The sequence below is a fragment of the Athene noctua genome, chromosome 3 (assembly GCF_965140245.1).
Source record: "Athene noctua chromosome 3, bAthNoc1.hap1.1, whole genome shotgun sequence".
In the NCBI taxonomy this organism is placed as follows: Eukaryota; Metazoa; Chordata; class Aves; order Strigiformes; family Strigidae; genus Athene; species Athene noctua.
The window spans coordinates 48,034,366-48,051,967 of record NC_134039.1 but is presented as its reverse complement, the minus strand read 5'-3'; the positions used below and the strand labels follow the sequence as shown (position 1 = coordinate 48,051,967).

Genomic DNA, 17,602 nt, shown 5'->3' with positions numbered 1-17,602 from the left:
TCCTGACTGCATAGGTTTTGAGGTGAGATCCTAGAAATAGTCTCTGAAGTTAAACGTTACCCTTTTCTAGTGATTCTGGAGCATTGCTCATTGTTTGATGAAAGGAGAAGAAAAAAATGAAGAGGAACCTTAGTGTCCAAAAGTAAAACTTAAGGGGTTTTACAGCTTATTAAACCACAAATTTTATGTGTATAGAGTTCTGCTGAGGGAAGGTGAGAGGAAGATGCAGTTTGGGGGAAATGTCAGCATCCTGGACCAAACAGTCTGTGTTTGACTATGAAGTGCTGCGCTTGAGCTGACTACAAGCACACACAGTAGAGGGCAGTTAGTGGAAAATGTGGAAATGTTAGTGGAATGCTGCCTGCACAGCATTCTTTTTCCTTCCCCCCCCGTCCATTTTATGTCATTGTAGCCTACGTTTATATTATTTTTCCTATTACAGTAGTTGCTGCAAAGGCAATGTGTTCCTTAACTGGTCTGGTTGGGTTATGCTCAGGTGGTACGGAAGTCTGTGCTGCTGGCAGCAGCCTTCACGCAGACTCTTGGTGACAACAAGCAGAGGTGCTGTCTGTCGGGGAGCCTGAAGAGAGGAGCTAGCTGGGCGCTGTGACCCTCCTGGCCCTTGCAAGTATAATGCAGCACGTTGGCAAACACCAGGGGAAATCTGCCAAAGCAGGAAGATCGATTTGAAATCAAGTAAGTATCTGTGCAAAGGTTTTTCTCCCTTAGGTTTCCTGAAATGAAGAGAATCTGCTTACAAAATATTCCTCTAAACTCAGAACAGACTCTCTTCAGCTTGCCAAATCTGACAATACTGTGCAGGGTGTTGTGTTAAATACAAACTGTTGACAAGTAGGTGAAAGCACCTTCTTCCCCACCCCCTCAGATAAATGAAGTACCGGGTCAGTTCCATAGGAAACAAAACATTGAACCTGGATGTTAAAAAAGCCCCGAACTCTCATCTACTGAATAATTTTCTTTTGTAGGAAGAAATAGTTTGTTGGAAAAAGGTTAGATAAAGAATTTAGAAAGGGACAATTCAGTTAATTCCAAGGAAGGATGGTTGAACTCAGCAAAATGCTAGTATACTTTATTTAATGACTAGTAAGCACACTGCATGGGTGCCAGCCAGATCCAAATTCGGACTTTATTCAACAAGACAGCAAGTGCTAGCAGAGTCTATATATTTCCAGATAATTTTCCAAGCATGTAAACGACATTAAACAGTCACGAACTGGCATTGAATCAAACCTCTTCTGGGAAGTCAACTGCCGCTTCTGCGAGAGCTCCACTTGATGAGAGGGAGAGAGGGCTGTGGCTGTTCTGTGCCGCCAAGGACTCACCCTTTAAAAAGCTGTCTTCTACCAAACTCAATGATCCGTGCTATGGAATCAAAAGCTAAAAATACAATTTTGAACCAGGTTTCTGTGTTGCATAATTAAAGCAAAACATACTTTAAAAAAGAAAAAAGTTCAAGTGTGTTTTAAAGGGGATCTGAACTGGGCTGAGTTGCAGGCTGGAGAAATACCCAGTTGATGTCAACTCAGCTTCAAATTCTGTGCAAGCCTGTAATGACAGGGTCCCGACCCTAGGTTTTATTCATGCAAGTTTACCTTTGCAGCTCTCGTGGTTTTTTCCGTTTTAGTCAGGCTTTAATTTTCTTCTTTGTTACTGCATAAAAACAGGGTGTACAGCTGCCCTTACAGGCAGCATTGTTGGTAACAGAAAAGCTAGCAGCAAAGCCTCTAACTTTCCTCGCCGTCATTTAAAATGCTGCTTGGCAATAACAAAACAAGAGTGGTCGCAAATTTTCCAGGAAGGAGGCGGCAGCGGTAAGAGGAGAGCTTACTGGTACGCACGCACTATTTCCTTGATAGCACAGCCATGGCTCTGCTACTGCTTCCCACACAGCAGGCGGGGAAACCTTCAAGCTGTTGCTGCATTTCAGATAAGTCATTTGAGACAAATGCTGTGGGTTTCTTTAGAGCTGTGACTCTTGGTAGGACTCACTGTGACCAGCAGCTTTCAGCTGAGCTCAGACACCTCAGCAAGGTGGAAGGGAGAAGAGTGAGCCCAGGGGCTTTCCATGGGTGAAGAGCAGCGAGTCCGTATGTGCTCTGTACAGTCGACCCATGGCGAACATCTAAACTGTGTCTTCATCTCTACTGCGAACCGAGTGCTCCCCATGTGGGAGGAGGGAGAGAGAGGCCTGGGTGCCGCACAAAAGGGGGTGTCTGTACACGAGAGTGTTGCGTTCACCTAGCTCTAAGCTGGTGCACCTACTCCTGAAGACTAGCCAGGCAGTGCTGTGCTCCCTGGATGCCAGCAAGCAAGGGAGAAGCACAGCTTGGGGGGTGCTGTGGGTGCAGTGCTGCCTTTGCCGCAGTGGGCAGCTGAGCATCAGCAGGGCTTGACTTCTGTCTCGGGCTTGGCGGCAGGAGGTGTCAACGGTTTCTCAGTGAGCATGATTTCTACCACTGCCCCGGACCTCTTGCGGGGTTCAGGGGTCTCCTCCGACCATCTCCCCACCCTGCGCACTCCTTTGGCCACTTTGGGCGCATTCCTGCAGGGGTTGTGGTCGTATATCACCAGCTTCAGGCCAGGTAGGTGAGCCAGGCTGGGGAAGAACCGGATGGAGTTGCGATCCACGTCAATCACCTCCAGAAAAGGCATGTCCAGGAGCACAGGGGGGAACTCGGACAGCAGGTTGCCCGACAGCCAGATGGTGCGCAGCTCCTGCAGGCACCGCAGCTGGGCCGGGAGCGTGCGCAGCGCGTTGGAGCCGGCGTGCAGGGTCTTGAGCAGGCTGAGCTCACACACCACCTCGGGCAGGCACTGCAGGCAGTTGGACTCAATCCAGAGGGTCCTGAGGTTCTGCAGGAGCCGGAGCTCGAGGGGCAGGCTGCAGAGCTTGTTGTTGCCCAGGTAGAGGATGCACAGCTGCTTCAGCGTACACACGACCAGGGGCAGCGCTTTGAAGTTGTTGAAGTCCAGTGCCAGGATCTGCAGGTTTTGCAGCTGCTCCAGCTCAGGGGGCAGGTGGTTCAGGTTGTTGTCACTCAGGTACAGCTTGACCAGTTCCCTAAAAGAGCAAATGTGCAGAGGCAGCCGCCTCAGCTGCCTGCCGCTCAGATCCACCATTTTATCCACTGGCATCTCTTCTAGGTCTTCCAGGAGATACTTCTGGCACTTGTCAGAGGGCACAAAAGCAACTATGGCTTTCAGACTGTTGCCCATCCCAGGACTTTCTTTGTTTGGGGATCACTAGAACTGCAAGGAACAGAGGCCCGCCTTGCTCTTCTGCTATGTACTGGCCTGCCAGTAACTCTGTCGTCCCAATATAAGGCTCTGTTTACATGGCACTAGCCATTAATCTCAAGGGCTCTGAAACGTTTCTGATAACTGAGTGTTTGGTGATGAGGATTACAGACAGGACTCAAGAGTGCAGGTCTCCCTGTCTCGCCCACACTCCCATTCGTCCCTCCCTGAAAATAATTCCTTCTTGCCTCTTCCTGCACACTGTAAATGTTCTCCGATTTCGTCCCAAACCATCGCCCCAGTGCCCCAGCCCCTCACCTCTCTCTCCGGCTGTGCTGTCTGTGCAGCCAGTGCTGGCTGCGGGGATTGGCTCAGGAAGGTAAACACCACAGAAGACCAAATTTTTAAACTCAGATGTTTAGCTTTCATGAAACTTTCAGCGGAAATGTTGGATGTAGTCAAATTGTTGTTTAAAATACCTGTCGAGACTTGACAGACGAGTGTCACTTTTAGGGATTTACTTTGCAAGGTGCCAAATACATAATTTCATAGTGTAACTTGCCACCCAGTACTTATCTTAAAGCTTTTTAAACACAAATACTTGGCAAACTGCTATCTTGAGCTGCTCTACTATTTATGTTCCTAATTTAATGGTGTTTACTATAGCCTCTGGCACTCTTGACTGTGTAGGGCTTTTTCATTACATTATGTTTTGCTTCATATCTGAATCCCATTTAATACACTTACTATCACAATCTGCCAAGGCTGTTCTCCGGCCACCTTCCAACTGTGCTACTGCAGTTCCTGTGTCCATACAAAAACCTCTCATGAAACTGCCATGGATTTATTTCCATCAAGATTCTCACTTGTTATGAGTGAGATAAATAACAGTTGTTTAAAATTATGACTATTTAGATGTGATGGTGTAAACTGTTCCCCTCCTCCTCTCAGCAAGACCCATTGCTCTTCAGGTCAGGAGCACCTCAGATTTCTAGGAGGAGCCTTACCACGTGTAGGCATCTTTGCATACTTTGACTTCTTGAGCTGCTGCTGTTTTAAGCTTTCTTAGGGATCGTCCTACCTGTGTGTTGGCCACGGCTCTACCGTGATCTTTGGGTGTGAAAGCTGGCAGACTGTTTTAAGGTGAAATGGCCTTTCCGACAGCTGGCTCTCTACTTTGATATCTACAGCTCATTGCTATCATTTTCCACACTTACCACATTTAGGGAGGATACTTTCTTCAAACAATCCGCAGAAGGTTTCTGGGCATTAGGTGCTTCTCAACCAAAGTACATGATTGCTGAGAGCCATGTATTCTTGGAAAAACAAAAGGCAGAGCAAACAGAAGATTGAGAAAAAGGCAGTATCAAACAGTTAAGATGGCCTCTGGATCTCAGGTCAAATCTGGTAACAGAGATATTAATCACTTGCTTTCAGATGTGAAGCAGCTCTTAGCTCTCAATCAAGTATAGGCTATAGGATGTTTACTAGTCTTTTCCCTGCAAGATGAATGGCTGTGCCATGCAGCAGTGATGCTATGAAATGTACAGAGGGTTTCCTAAGGGAGAACAACAGAGAGGGCATCTGGGAACCAATATTACAGCAGGACAGAGAACAGCGAGTGCTGTGACCTGAGTGCCATAAAATAGGTTTTGGAAGGGCGAGCTGAGCAGAGTATCAAGCCTGGAGAACAAAGATATGTCACAGTCATCGGTGGCTGTGCTGTAGAAAAGTGCTGAAAACACTCTCATGGCAGAAGGCAGGGATATGTTGGGCGTAACATCCCAGCAGCAACAGCCAGTTCTCAGTGAATGAGCATCTCAGAGTAGCCACTGACTTGTAAGAATATATTCCCATGGCTCTCTGCAGGTTTTTGTACTTGTTTGCATTTCTAAGCACCTTTAAAAGCAAGGCTCCCCATCCTGTTAAGGCACTGTAGGCTACAAGTGTGGAAAAACATGCATTTGGCATAAATAATAATGAATTTACATCCATGGCAAAGACATGTCCTTTAGACAAATCTCTTCAGATGTCCTGCTGATCAGAACAACATAAAAGCCCAGGTAAGAGTATATTAATAATACAGTTTAGGCATACTTTTCTTAATAATCCATATGGAGAGAAATCACTTTGCAATATACCTTATGTCTATAGACACAGGGATTTATATATTTTTTCTACTTGAGTTATTTCTACTTAATGAAACTTCTAAGCTGAAGATAACTATTTCTTAGGGATCCTCTGCACTGTAGTTTAATCATTATTCCAGCTTATCAAAAAAAGTCACAATGACCTTTTGTTGCTGCATTTTGTACCTCTGTTGGCTAAATGAATGTCTGCTTGGAACACACTGTGAGATCAGAGTATTTTGGAAAAAATAACCTTTGTGTAGTGGGATAATAAAGGGCTACATTTGCAATAAAATGAACAATCTTGATCTTTCTGAGAAACAGCAACTCGGTGGAGGCCCTAAGGCAAAGGCAATTCCCTCAGTAGACCCAGGGCAGTATTTTGAAAGCCACTTCATGTCTTCAAAGTTATCCTGATGCCCTCCAACATGAACATTAATGACTTCCCAGAAGCATTTGTGGCATCTGAGGAACAATCGAAGCGATAAAGGTGCTCAGCACAGACATTGTCTTGCTCTTGTCAAAGTGACACTGTCTTACCAGAGGGCATGACATCTGCTCTGCTGCCCATCAGGTGACACGTGTAGGCTCCTTGAGAAATGCCTCTGCTTTCTGAAAGTTCACAAATGACCACATCTATTGCTCACCTTTCTCATTTCCAGCACCCAGCTCCTGCAGCTTAGAGACTGGGACAAATGCAGGACAGAAAATATGGTTGCTTGCTGAGAAGTTGTTGAAAACTTATGAGTCCAGAAGAAACAGTAAATACTGCTCAGAGCTAGATGATTTAAAAAAAAAAAAAACAAACAAAAAAAAACCCAAACCCCAAAACACAATAAAAGGGAAATCAATATAAAACCTGCTTTTTTGTGATTTATTATTTTTTGAAACAAAATACTAGAATAGAAATACTGGTGCTTTTTCAGATCCAAAACTCTGCACACAACTGTGTGATGACACCAGGCTCAGCCTCTCCTGAGTTTGTGTAGCCCTTGCAATTTTGGAGGTAAGTTTGAAAAAGCAAAACAACTATTTCAAAATCCAGGGGACTAATGAATAGAGCTCTGAATTCATTGGTTTTAGGGTGCTCATGCCCCTCCTCAGTCAGCCTGACATAGCAAGGGCAGAGACTTAAAGGAACTGTTTTTAAGATTTTCTTTAGTATATGCAGATAATGGTTTGCTTAATGTTTATTTAACGTCTGTGACAGGCATTTAGACCCTTTCTTCTCTCACAAATGCCATGTGTTTGGTTTTTGCTGTTGTTTTTCTTGACTGGAGCATTGTCACTAGAACAGATGATGACTCCTGCCTCCTCCATGTTCTTGACATTCACTCTTTGCTATTCACTGTCACACATCTGCTATCTTTTGGGTGCATTACTTAGTTCCAGTTCACCTTCACATGGTGAGCAGCTTATTTTAAATAAGTGGTGTATTGCAGGGGAAAAATCGTCATTACTCTTTTTCCCACATCCTAGCATAGGTTTTTGAACAAAAATGACTGATTATTCAAATTTAGCTTTAATGTATGCTAGGCTGCAGTATGTAATTCCTCACTGCACTTTCTTGTGCAGAGGAAAGATTCAAAAAGTCTCTTAAGTAAATTGCAGACTCAGTGCTGAGCTTCCTCCCAGGCAGCTAATGGGTTTGGGGTTGCTCTTCGTCAGATCAGCGTTGCTTTTTGACACTGTTATTTTTCTGCCAGTTTGAATTGAACCTAAGAGTCAGGCAGGGGTGGGAACCTCTAACCTCAGGAAACTCGCAGGAAAATAAATCTAAGTGAGCACTTCCACAGGTCTTGCTGTAATGCGTACAAAACCACTGGCTGTTTATTACTGTATGTTACAGCCTGTTATGGTTTTTACTTTTAAGGCCCATTTTTTGAGGTGGCAATCACATTTATGTTTAGGCTGGAGCTCTCCCATAAAGAGGGAATTAAACTCCAGTTGCTAGGAGATGACTTGTCACAACCCTGTCAAATGTCTGTCTGCCCAGCACTGCTGAAATGTCTCCATGTCTAGGAGAAATTATTATATCTTATGTCCTCTTTCTGTGTGTTGGACACTTCTGGGTCACTTGTCTCTAAAGTGAGCTTGAAAAGCAGCTTACTCGGAGGGAAGAGTCATTGGACCACCTCCTCTCTCCTGTGCTAATGGAAGCCAAGCTCACCTTGTGTATTATATTTATGTAAAGGACATCAAGGATTGTTAGTAAAATGTCTGTTCAGTCTAGACTGTACCCTGGTTATCTGTGCCTTAGTAGCTCCACTGGACACCACTATTTGCACAATCCAGCGGTTACTCTGAGAGCAAATTAATCGGTTTTCAGCCAAAGCACTGACCTCCTGTGACTGACTGACCTGGCGAGAGGCCCTCTACTGACAACGCGGTATAAAAAAGGGACTTCTGAGTAAATGAATGACATTAGATTCTGAACCGCTTGGAGCCATGAAGGTGATGCTGTTGGCTGTGGTTTATATCCCGTTCACCATGGCCATGGAACGGTAGGGAAACACATCTAGCATTGCTGGCCTGTGTCTCAGCTGGCTTCCTGGGGTGACCCATGCTTGTTGCTACCTGAGGTCTCAAAAAAGAAACAAATTTTTAAGAAAGGGTATATGAGAGGTCTAGAAAGGAGAACCAGATAATTTTTGTGTGTTTATTTGTGCAGAATCCCCCTAGTTCGATTCAAATCTATCAAGATACAGCTGAAGGAGAAGGGAGAATTGGAAGAATTTTGGAGGAATCACCACCCTGACATTTTTGCCCGGAGGTATCTGCATTGCTTTCCTGCAGATATTGCTCTATCAGTAGGAACTGCTTCAGAAAGGCTGTATGATTACATGAACGTAAGTACGGTTTTGGTAATGCAATCATAAGGACTTGTTCTCTTGAAGGCAGATTTTTTTCTCATTTCAAATGTAGTCCATCAGTTAAATTATAGGGCTTGAGGTGGCTTATTGCTGTATGCTATAAATATTAGATCATAAAAAATTAGTTTACCAGTCTGCAAAATAAAGCATGTATAGACCTAGGTCAGCATGGGGGGACGCACGTAGAAAGCTGATGTAGTCTAGCAGTGGTAGTCCTGTGGCAAGTTTTATTTTGGTATAGATCTGTGTTGGACTTGGGTCTCCAAACAAATGTGGAAGGTTTGCTTGTATCAATTTTGGTTCAGGATTGGGTTTTCAGTAGCAGAATCCAATTTAGCTGTATTATATTTATCAGAAACTTGGATGTTTGCATGTTATAAAAAAATCCCCCAAATCTCATTTATTTGATCATGTGAATTCATAAATCGGCAAAAACAGAGACCCAAGTAGAATTTTTATTTTTCTGTTTTTATCTCCTGAGCTTAATGTGTATTAAATATTGGAGACTGACCTGGGTCCCACACTAACCTGGCTGAATTTACCATCTAAACTGAAAAAGGAAGAATATGAGTTTCATTGGATCTCAGAGAGGCAAGTCAGAGCAGGTCAAACATCTTGTAAACTGTCTTTCCTGGGTTTACCATTCTCCATTTGGATGGTCTCTGTTTTCTCTTTTATTTGGTTCTCCTGTTATGCTTATCTAAAGGAAAGCTAAGCTGCAGAAATGTTGTGGAGGCTGCATCTGAACAGGGAAGGGAAAGCCAAATTAATTCAACAGGAACTTCCTGACACCTGAAGGCCATAAAGAGTATGTCAAGATGAGCTAGAGATGTGTGCGAGGAAGAACAAAGGAGACTGAAACATTTCAGCCTGCCTTAAGCTTATCAAAGAGGGATAAATCTCAAAATGACAAAACAAAACCCGCTTCCCCAGCATATCCAACTAACACCAGGAACAGTTTTGTGGAGGTTTCAGTGTAGTATGTTTGTGAGTTTTATGGTTGTTTTTTTGTGGTTTTTTTTTTGTTTTGTTTGTTGTTTTGTTTTTTTTTTTTTTTTAATGAACATGCCTTAGAGCTGCCTCACTTTACAGATTAATTGATAAAGGTTTCTTTAATATAGGAAGGAATAAAATCCTGCTGTATAGCTGCATATTCTCTTAAATGGTGTGCTTGCTTGCCTTTTCATGATTATTTCATTCAGATCATGAACTGTATTCAGTGTACTAATTAACAAGTATGCACTTGAAGATACATATTCAAATATTTGTACTGCAACAAAAGGCTTGGCACTGGCTATTGCTTTTCTATCTGCGTTTGAATTCCAGGAATGCTTCTTCCTAAAAATAGGTCTCTTAATGCTGAAGTGCTCTTCCAGGGCCAGATAGGGGCACTTAGACACTTGTATTTGGGATGTGGATAAGCCCTTCACTCCAGCATTCACGTGTTCACAGATTATCTCTAGCCTCAGTTGGTATCCAGGGATGGTCAGTGGTTTCTTTATCTACTGGATGAACTTTGTTCAGTACATCAGATACAGTCTGCTTACAATGAAATTAATTTTTCGACTTGCTAATAGCTGCTAATTACAAAGTCACATGTGACAGTGTTTGTGCCACTGGTCAGAGCCCTCTGACACTGGCAGAGGCGGGTTGTTCTGTCTTTGCATCAGTGATATTTTACTGACATCAGTAGCAAGCTGCCTGAAAGCCTGTGTGGTCGTGTGAGAGCTTCGTCTTGGGGCTGACCTTACCACCACTGAAGTTGGTGCAAGAGGGCTTGTTGACTTCATGGGGAACCTGATCGAGCGTTTGCTTAAAAGGCTTTAAAAATTCTGCAGTCAGAGTGAAATCTGCTGCCTGCAGCCACTCGTGAAACCAGACACACTTCCCTGTGGCATGCATTTACATTTAAAGGAAATTGCACTGAGTGCCCTCATAAAGTCTTGCATGATGCTCCCAAGTCTGCCTTTTCTTCAGGAATACCTCACTGGGAGGCAGCCTGGGACTGACCGGGTTGTTCCTCCCCTAGGCGCAGTACTACGGAGTTGTGAGTGTTGGCACACCACCCCAGAGGTTCACCGTTGTGTTTGACACCGGCTCCTCCAATTTTTGGGTCCCTTCTGCTTATTGCATCAGTGAAGCATGCAGTAAGAAACATTACCCTCCCTTATACTCCTCGTATCTCGGGTACCTTGGACACGTCTCCTTTCCCAAGGAGCTTGACTGCAGCAGGGATTTGGGAGGGGTGGATTTGGAGCACCCCTGAGGGCCATGCTCCTTTCCCTGGCTTGCTTCTCCATCTCTGCTCCTCTGTGCCATGCTGCAGCCATGACAGGTGCCAGCTGCAGCTGCCAAGCGTCTCTCTGCACCACAAGATGCCTGATATAAAAGGCATGAAAATAAACCTAGGGGGGGCTACAAATAGTGGTGGAGATGCCCATTTTTATTTTAATTTGACTTTAAAACCTAAAATAACCTCTAAGGTACAGAAAAACTGAGGTGCCTGGGGGGAAAGGGCACCTCCACTGACACCTTCCTCCTAAGACAAGCAAAAATCTGTCTTGCTTGTATCTTGACTGGTTGCGCATTGAGAAGCGGGTGTATTGCTGAGACCTCCCTTTGGTGCACAGGTGTCGTTTGTTTTGTGTAGGGGTGCACCAGAAATTTAAATCCTTTCTGTCGGATTCATATGAGCACGGAGGGGAAGCCTTCTCCTTGCAGTATGGCACAGGACAGCTTCTGGGCATTGCTGGCAAAGACACGCTACAGGTGAGCGTCCATCTAAAATGGGTGTCAGCCTCCAGGTCAGCCAGGTTTTCAGGGCAGTTTTGATACTGGCCTTGCCCTGGAAAGCCTTGCATTGTTTAGTCAAGGGCAGGGCAAGGTCTCACCAAGCCAGGTGCTGAGAGGTGTGGGTGCTGCACTGGTTTTGGGCTACCCAGACAACTCCCTAAGATTTTATTTTGCATTTCTGCTTCTCTCCTTGGGTCCTATCCTGGGTTTATGAAGAAACATCCACAGAATTGAGGTATCAAAAGGAATTGGTGCAGCCTACTCACCAAATGGGCACCTGCTATGTTGTTGCAAGTCACAGAAGGATATCCAGGCTTTATAAACTGAATGAATCCGTTGATATGGATCTGAAACATGGCTAATTTCTTGTCATTGATGGTGGTTTTACTTTCACTTGTACCAAACAGATAAGTAACATCTCCATCAAGGGACAGGACTTCGGTGAGTCAGTGTTTGAGCCAGGAACAACCTTTGCCCTTGCCCACTTTGATGGCGTGCTGGGCTTGGGCTACCCTTCCTTAGCAGTGGGCAATGCTCTGCCCGTGTTTGACAGCATCATGAACCAGCAGCTGGTAGAGGAGCCAGTCTTCTCTTTCTATCTGAAAAGGTCAGTCTTTAAAGTGACACTGCCAAAAAAGGAGGAAATCTGGTTTAATTGTTTATAGAGACAACCCTGCATTGCTATAAAGCTTCAACTCTAGAAAGTAATTTTCCCCATCTCTTGGGGTCTGGTGATTTGTTTTTTTTTCAGTTAACACTGAAAAATATGGAGTGAAAAGGAAAAATGTTATGGGGAGGGCCATGAATTTTTGGACAGAGTTATTCTTGTTGGAGCTGGTCATAAACAAAAGAAAAGCTCCCACTTGGACTCATCATGTCTGAGTTGCCAGAGGTTTCCCTCTGGCCTGTGGAAATGAACAGAAATGCCATGCTAAATCCAAGTAGCCACATTTCGGAAGACATGTTGTTCCCTAATCTGGACCTAGCTGTAACTCCACCAATTTTTCTAGTGTTTTTTCTGAGTTGAGAGTAGCAACTGGCTCAATCTGCTCCTGATGCCTATCTTAGCCCTCAGCAGCCTACAGGAAGGCTTCTCAGAGGTTGTTTGGAAGCTCTGAGTTGGGACATATGGAGTTATAAATTAGGAACAATCCCCTTCAGCCATCCATATCTAAATTTAGAAAGGGCTGTCGTTTGTCTTTTGCTTTTTAAGTGTAATCTCATTGGTGCATGCTGTCACACTCCCATGTCTGTGTTAACCTGTCTCTGCTTTCAGAGGAGATGACACTGAGAATGGTGGTGAGTTGATTCTGGGGGGGATAGACCATTCTCTCTACAAAGGTTCAATCCACTGGGTCCCAGTCACTGAGAAAAGCTACTGGCAAATACACCTGAACAGGTATGTATGTATGCATGTATGAAATACCGGCTGGAATTCACCTCCCCAGGTAAAACCCATGGAGACAGAAACACCTAGCGACACAGATGCAGGAGGACTCGGCTGCAGTGTTTTAGCCTTTTGCTTCTCAAAGAGGAGGTTTCCCAGGATGAGACTGGGGTTTATTAGCTCTCTAAATCTGCTGTGACATGGGTTGATAGTTTCTAGGAGAGCATGTTCATACATTTTAATATGATACACTAGTGGTCAAGTTGACTCTTGGTGGACTACTCAGTTAAGTGGTTGAGGCACCCATGAACTGAATCCACCACCAGGTCCTGCTCTCATCTTTCCTATTAACCTTGGTCAAAGTAGTCAGTGTGCCTTTGTTCTTCCTTCTCTCCATAAATTGATAAGGACACATACCTGCAGGTGAGGACAAATTCATCAGCAGAAGACAAATGATTAGGGCATTAGGTGTCCTGAGAGAGAAAAGTGGGTCCACAAACAAGAAATTTTCCTAATGCAGTTTCCTTTTATGGCTTTTTTGTCTTTTAAAGACATTCTTGTCTTTTAAGACTGGGAAAGCTTGGCAGACAGTTTTAACTTCAGACCATACTCTGGTACTTTAGCTAGCAATAATGTGTTGCGTCAGTCACTTGCTTAAAGATGCTTTGTTTTTCACTTGCAGCATAAAGATCCAAGGCCGGGTGGCATTTTGCTCCCATGGTTGTGAAGCCATCGTTGACTCAGGCACTTCTCTTATCACCGGCCCCTCTTCACAAATCAGGCGATTACAGGAGTATATTGGGGCAAGTCCATCGCATACTGGAGAGGTAAAAACTATACAGCCAGAAAACAGACAGAGATGAAGAGATACTGGTATTTGGTGCAAAGAGCTTATAGGCTGGGAAAATAATGGAAATAACTATTCAGAAAGGTCTCAGGTAAAGCCTTGTTTTCAGGACAACACTGAACTCAGAGCTGTGCTGGTTCCCCAGCCCTCCTCCCAGATGTCCACCTCCTCCCCCATACTCATCAGTACTGGTGTGTAAGGAAGTAATGAGGCCATAAATTTGAGGAATTGATCCATACTCTACATCAGAAAATATTTTATTTTGGAAAATTAGAGGAAAACTTCCTTTCAAAGTCCCTGGCTATAGCCACTGGCTTGCTCAAGCCAGGAAGGGGTTCAGTGCTGATGGCCAGCCCCATCAGCATCAAATGGAAGAGGAAAGGTATCTTAACTACAGCCGGACAGTGGCTCCACTGACAGGACGTCTCACTGTCAGCCTGCAGCAGAGCAGGCAGTGTTGTGCTGGGGTCCTGGGAGGGATGCACAGCTGTGATACTCACAACGCTGGCTCCTGGCAGATGAGCCACAGGGTGCAGGACAAAGCTTGCTGTCTCTTATTCTCCCTCCTGAACCTTATTCCTCTGTCTCCTCACCGGTTTTCATCTCTTCCCTGCTGCTCTCCTCTGTTTCCCCCTTGCTGATGCTTCCCAGAGCTCCTCCTCATCCCTGCCTGCCTGCCGAGAAGCACCTGCACCTCCTCCAGCAGGCCAAAATGGCCTTGATGTGTCACTTTATGGCCTCTCTGGCCCCAAACCCGTGGTTCCCAGCTCCCTGCAACTCTGTGGGGGCTTGTGTAAGCTGAGGTTGCTCGAGGTAGGTTAGGCTTTCCCACTGCCTTGCCCATGGGACAGGCTGGGATGTCTTTCTGCTTCCCTTCGCATCTTCCTGCTGGCAGTTTTCAGATGGCACTACTGAACCCTTGTAATATCTAAAGCGCTGAGATAAAAAGCCTGAGACAGCTAAACCCACCCACCTCCAGGGAAAGAGCAGCCTTTTTTCACCATGACTTATTGCTGGCCCTTGGCTGACTCCCGCAGGTAATTACTATGTTGCCACAGCTCCAGTGCCCCAAGTAAAGCTGCCACACACAGCTTCTGTTAACTTCGCAGTTGTCTTGATCCTGACACAAAACTGCACTTGGAAGAAAATTGTTACAGTTGCCCAGTGAACTGGGCAAAGATCAAAGACAAAGTGGACCTTTAATCTGCCTCATTTTGTAGGAGGAGGACCTGGGGTGGCATCTGTGTAACTCCTGAGGCTTCTAATTCTTTCTCAATTAAACCTTAAATTTTGTTTTCATTCAAATTTTCAGATACATTTCCAACAGTATGCTTTAATAACAAGTTGATTTTATAATGGTACATACTAATAGATACAGATAAAATATGTATTTCTAATGCACTTATATTAGTGTAATATAAATGAGAAACGGATCATTGCAGTATATGTTTATATACTCCAGTGATGATGTAAGAGCACTCAGCCAGCATCTCAGATTCTGCAAAAAATCATCCTGAAAATAAGACTTTTTTTTTCCTAGCAAACACAGACAGGCTGAGTAAATTGGCTCAAATTTATCCCAGAATAAGTGGGTGCATCCATCCGTGATTTTACCATAACTTTTTCCAGCAAGGATTAGTTTGTTCTGGATCTACTAGCTATGTAAATTGATTATGTCTTGCTTCTTGTATCTTACAAACCACTATACTGGCTTTCTTACCCTTGTCCTCTGTATCCTATGGTTTGTTTTTTTCTAATGGTATGACACCTGCTAAGTATATAGAAGATTTAGGGCTGTGTTTTCATAAAGCAGATTTAACAATAACAAAAAGTAGATTTTTCCTTCTAGGAAGCCTCTAAAACAATGACCTTAAAGACTACAGTTTACAACAAAGATCCCTCTGGGGCTTGGAGCAGTCTGCAGTGCCATTTAACACACCAGTTGTTTCATGAAATAACTAGAAAGGCCAGGAAATGATTTTCTGTGTTACTGTAAGTGAATGTATTATTTATGAAAATTAATGACCATGCCAGAATTTAGTCCTCCTGCTCTTTAAATCCCACTCCAGGGCAGAGTATAAGTAGAAATTGCTGTATTCCTAACTGACTCTTTTTTTCCCTAAAACGATAATGTTACGGAGGGAGTGGGGTGAGCTACGGCTGTAGGGCGCTCTCTGCATGGGCAGCTCCATCCACCCAGTCCAGGCCAGAGTGTCGGAGGCCTTTTGTTCAGCAGACCTTGCTAATATGGGTTTGCTGGGACTCACACATTCAGTTCTGAATCCGAGTTCTACTGGGGGGACATCAAAATCCCCCTTCACCTCATTCCTTTTGGGGCTTACAAGGATTTTCATCAGCTCTGGGTCCCTAGAGGCTTTGGTGCAGTGGTCCGGGCTCCTAGGCTGATTTAACCTAGTGAAGAATCTGGAAAGCTGGAGGGCAGTGTTGGGCCATATGTCAGCATGATGCTGTTTCTCTGTAGTAAATTCACTGCAGACCTGCTGCAGAAGTCTTGAATTCAAAGGGCAATACTTAAAAAAAGTCAAATCGATCCCATCTCAATCAGTGCATTGCATACAGTTTCTCGTAGACTGCAGAAGACTGTCCAGCTTGCCTCACATAAGCTTCACGATTGGACACCACGAGTACAAGCTGACAGCAGAGCAATACGTCATAAAGGTGTGTATCTGTGGCCTCCTTGCTCCCTATTCCCTGTTTGCTGCTCCCCGAGATGGGGCTGGAGCAGGCAGCTGCAAGGACACGTGCTTTCTCTTCCAGGAGTCTATTGAAGACCAAACCTTCTGCATGAGCGGCTTTCAGTCTCTCGACATCACCACTCGCACCGGCCCACTCTGGATTTTAGGAGATGTCTTTATGTCTGCATTTTACTGCATTTTTGACCGTGGGAATGACAGAGTGGGATTTGCAAAAGCTGCTCATAGGAAGGATTACTACTGAGTTGTAATAGCATTTATTTTGCCTTAACCTGAATCTTAATGTAATGGTCTTCAACACATATGTGAAGAAGGGCTTTAACCGAACCTCTGGATCTAGATGCAGTCACGTTTTACCCCTCCAGGTTTGGGGGTGATCTTTGTCCCAAATTACATAGTTTGATTCAATCTCTGTATGTTTAAAACTGAGAAACAACTTTTTTCTGAACAACTGATGGACACCACAGCTCTCAGGCTGAAGTAAAAACAGATCAGCAGTCAGATTTTCAAAAATGATCATGAAGGATAAAAAGTCTGAAGAGTGCCAGGCTGACAAGGTAGCAGTTACAAGTGGGGAAACTAGTCCCTCTCTGGTCTGGGTAGCCTCTTTTCTTCTTACATGCTAGTTTCCACCTCATTTCCTACTGACTTAATTTTCCTCATTATTTTCCATGGTTGGGGTTTTGCCCAAGCTTGTTTCCTCAGTGCCATGTAAATTCTCTTTATATGGGCTTGCTCCAACCAGTTTATATAAAGAGGAATTTGACCAGTGCCCGTGCAACCACTACGCTTTCCACTACTGCTCCTTACACACAATTTCCTGCTCCTTACACCATCTCTCAAACTTGCTTTTTCCCTTGGGGTCATTCTCACCTGACACTGTTTTCTTCTTTTGGGTCTCAGTGTTTAATGTCCATGTCTTAGGTCAGATGCTGTTTTTAGCATCTGACACCCCTACCCCTTGGCAGTGCAGCTGGGAGCAGCACCTATTCGCCTAACAAAACCCAGACCACAACTCTTGCAAAGGGGGCTGAGAAGGGATACTGCAGTGTCCCTCCACCTCACAAGTTACGAGACCAACACACCAGCACAAAACATCTTGCTCAGCCCCTTCTTGTCAGAAGCAGCTTCAGCACCAGCAGAGGTGTGAAGCAGCCACAGGTAGCTGTGCTGATTTGACAAAAGAAGATTAATCTAAATTACACCCATTGGAGTATTTGTTTGGATTGCTAAAATGATGCTGCCCCTGTACACATGAATAAAATTTACCAAGCAAAATTTGCTTTGGACTTAGCACTGTTTCAGTTTCATTTTATGTTTCCTATGTGATGAGGCTGGAGAGGAGAGGAAGGAGAGGGTGCAACAGCAATTGAAAATCCAGGTTGCTCTGTGGCCTGGAGGGGAGAGATGGGACATGTTGGGTGTTGGGACTGCCTGTATCTCCCTAAAGTATAAAAATGTCAGCAGCCCCAGTCCCCGGCACCGAGCTCCTCCCAGGCAGGGAAGGGCTGTGGGAAGCTGGAGACTGGCCACGCTGCGGCATTGCCAGGGCAGGGGCTGGTGGCCCTGGGGAACTTGCTGCTGCTGCTGCTGCCTGTCTG

The 17,602-nt window shown here is 44.6% G+C and overlaps 2 protein-coding genes across 3 annotated transcripts; one reads left to right on the top strand and one right to left on the bottom strand.

Moving 5' to 3' along the window:
• The first annotated feature begins 556 nt into the window (after window positions 1–556).
• Window positions 557–17,579, top strand: LOC141958663 (cathepsin E-like). Of its 2 annotated transcripts, none has more exons than XM_074901524.1 (9): window positions 557–696; window positions 8,059–8,236; window positions 10,290–10,407; window positions 10,911–11,029; window positions 11,461–11,660; window positions 12,330–12,452; window positions 13,123–13,267; window positions 15,868–15,966; window positions 16,066–17,579. In XM_074901524.1, exons 2-9 carry the CDS (start codon window positions 8,231–8,233, stop codon window positions 16,243–16,245), a joined length of 990 nt encoding a protein of 329 aa, XP_074757625.1. In that variant the 5' UTR covers window positions 557–696; window positions 8,059–8,230; the 3' UTR covers window positions 16,246–17,579. The 2 variants fall into 2 exon arrangements, with proteins under 2 accessions (XP_074757625.1, XP_074757624.1); XM_074901523.1 differs by lacking the exon at window positions 557–696 and adding an exon at window positions 7,836–7,891.
• On the bottom strand, window positions 1,130–3,299 carry LRRC10 (leucine rich repeat containing 10). Its single transcript, XM_074901522.1, has one exon. The coding sequence runs from the start codon at window positions 3,235–3,237 to the stop codon at window positions 2,401–2,403; it is 837 nt and encodes a 278-aa protein (XP_074757623.1). The 5' UTR covers window positions 3,238–3,299; the 3' UTR covers window positions 1,130–2,400.
• Window positions 17,580–17,602: the final 23 nt, after the last annotated feature.

Excerpts from the sequence above, each read along its gene's own strand:
- LOC141958663 (XM_074901523.1), top strand. The coding sequence starts at position 7,836 with ATGAAGGTGATGCTGTTGGCTGTGGTTTATATCCCGTTCACCATGGCC. Across the intron at positions 11,661-12,329 it reads TTCTCTTTCTATCTGAAAAG|AGGAGATGACACTGAGAATG; the intron begins GTCAGTCTTTAA and ends CTCTGCTTTCAG. Across the intron at positions 13,268-15,867 it reads GTCCATCGCATACTGGAGAG|TTTCTCGTAGACTGCAGAAG; the intron begins GTAAAAACTATA and ends CATTGCATACAG.
- LRRC10 (XM_074901522.1), bottom strand. The coding sequence starts at position 3,237 with ATGGGCAACAGTCTGAAAGCCATAGTTGCTTTTGTGCCCTCTGACAAG.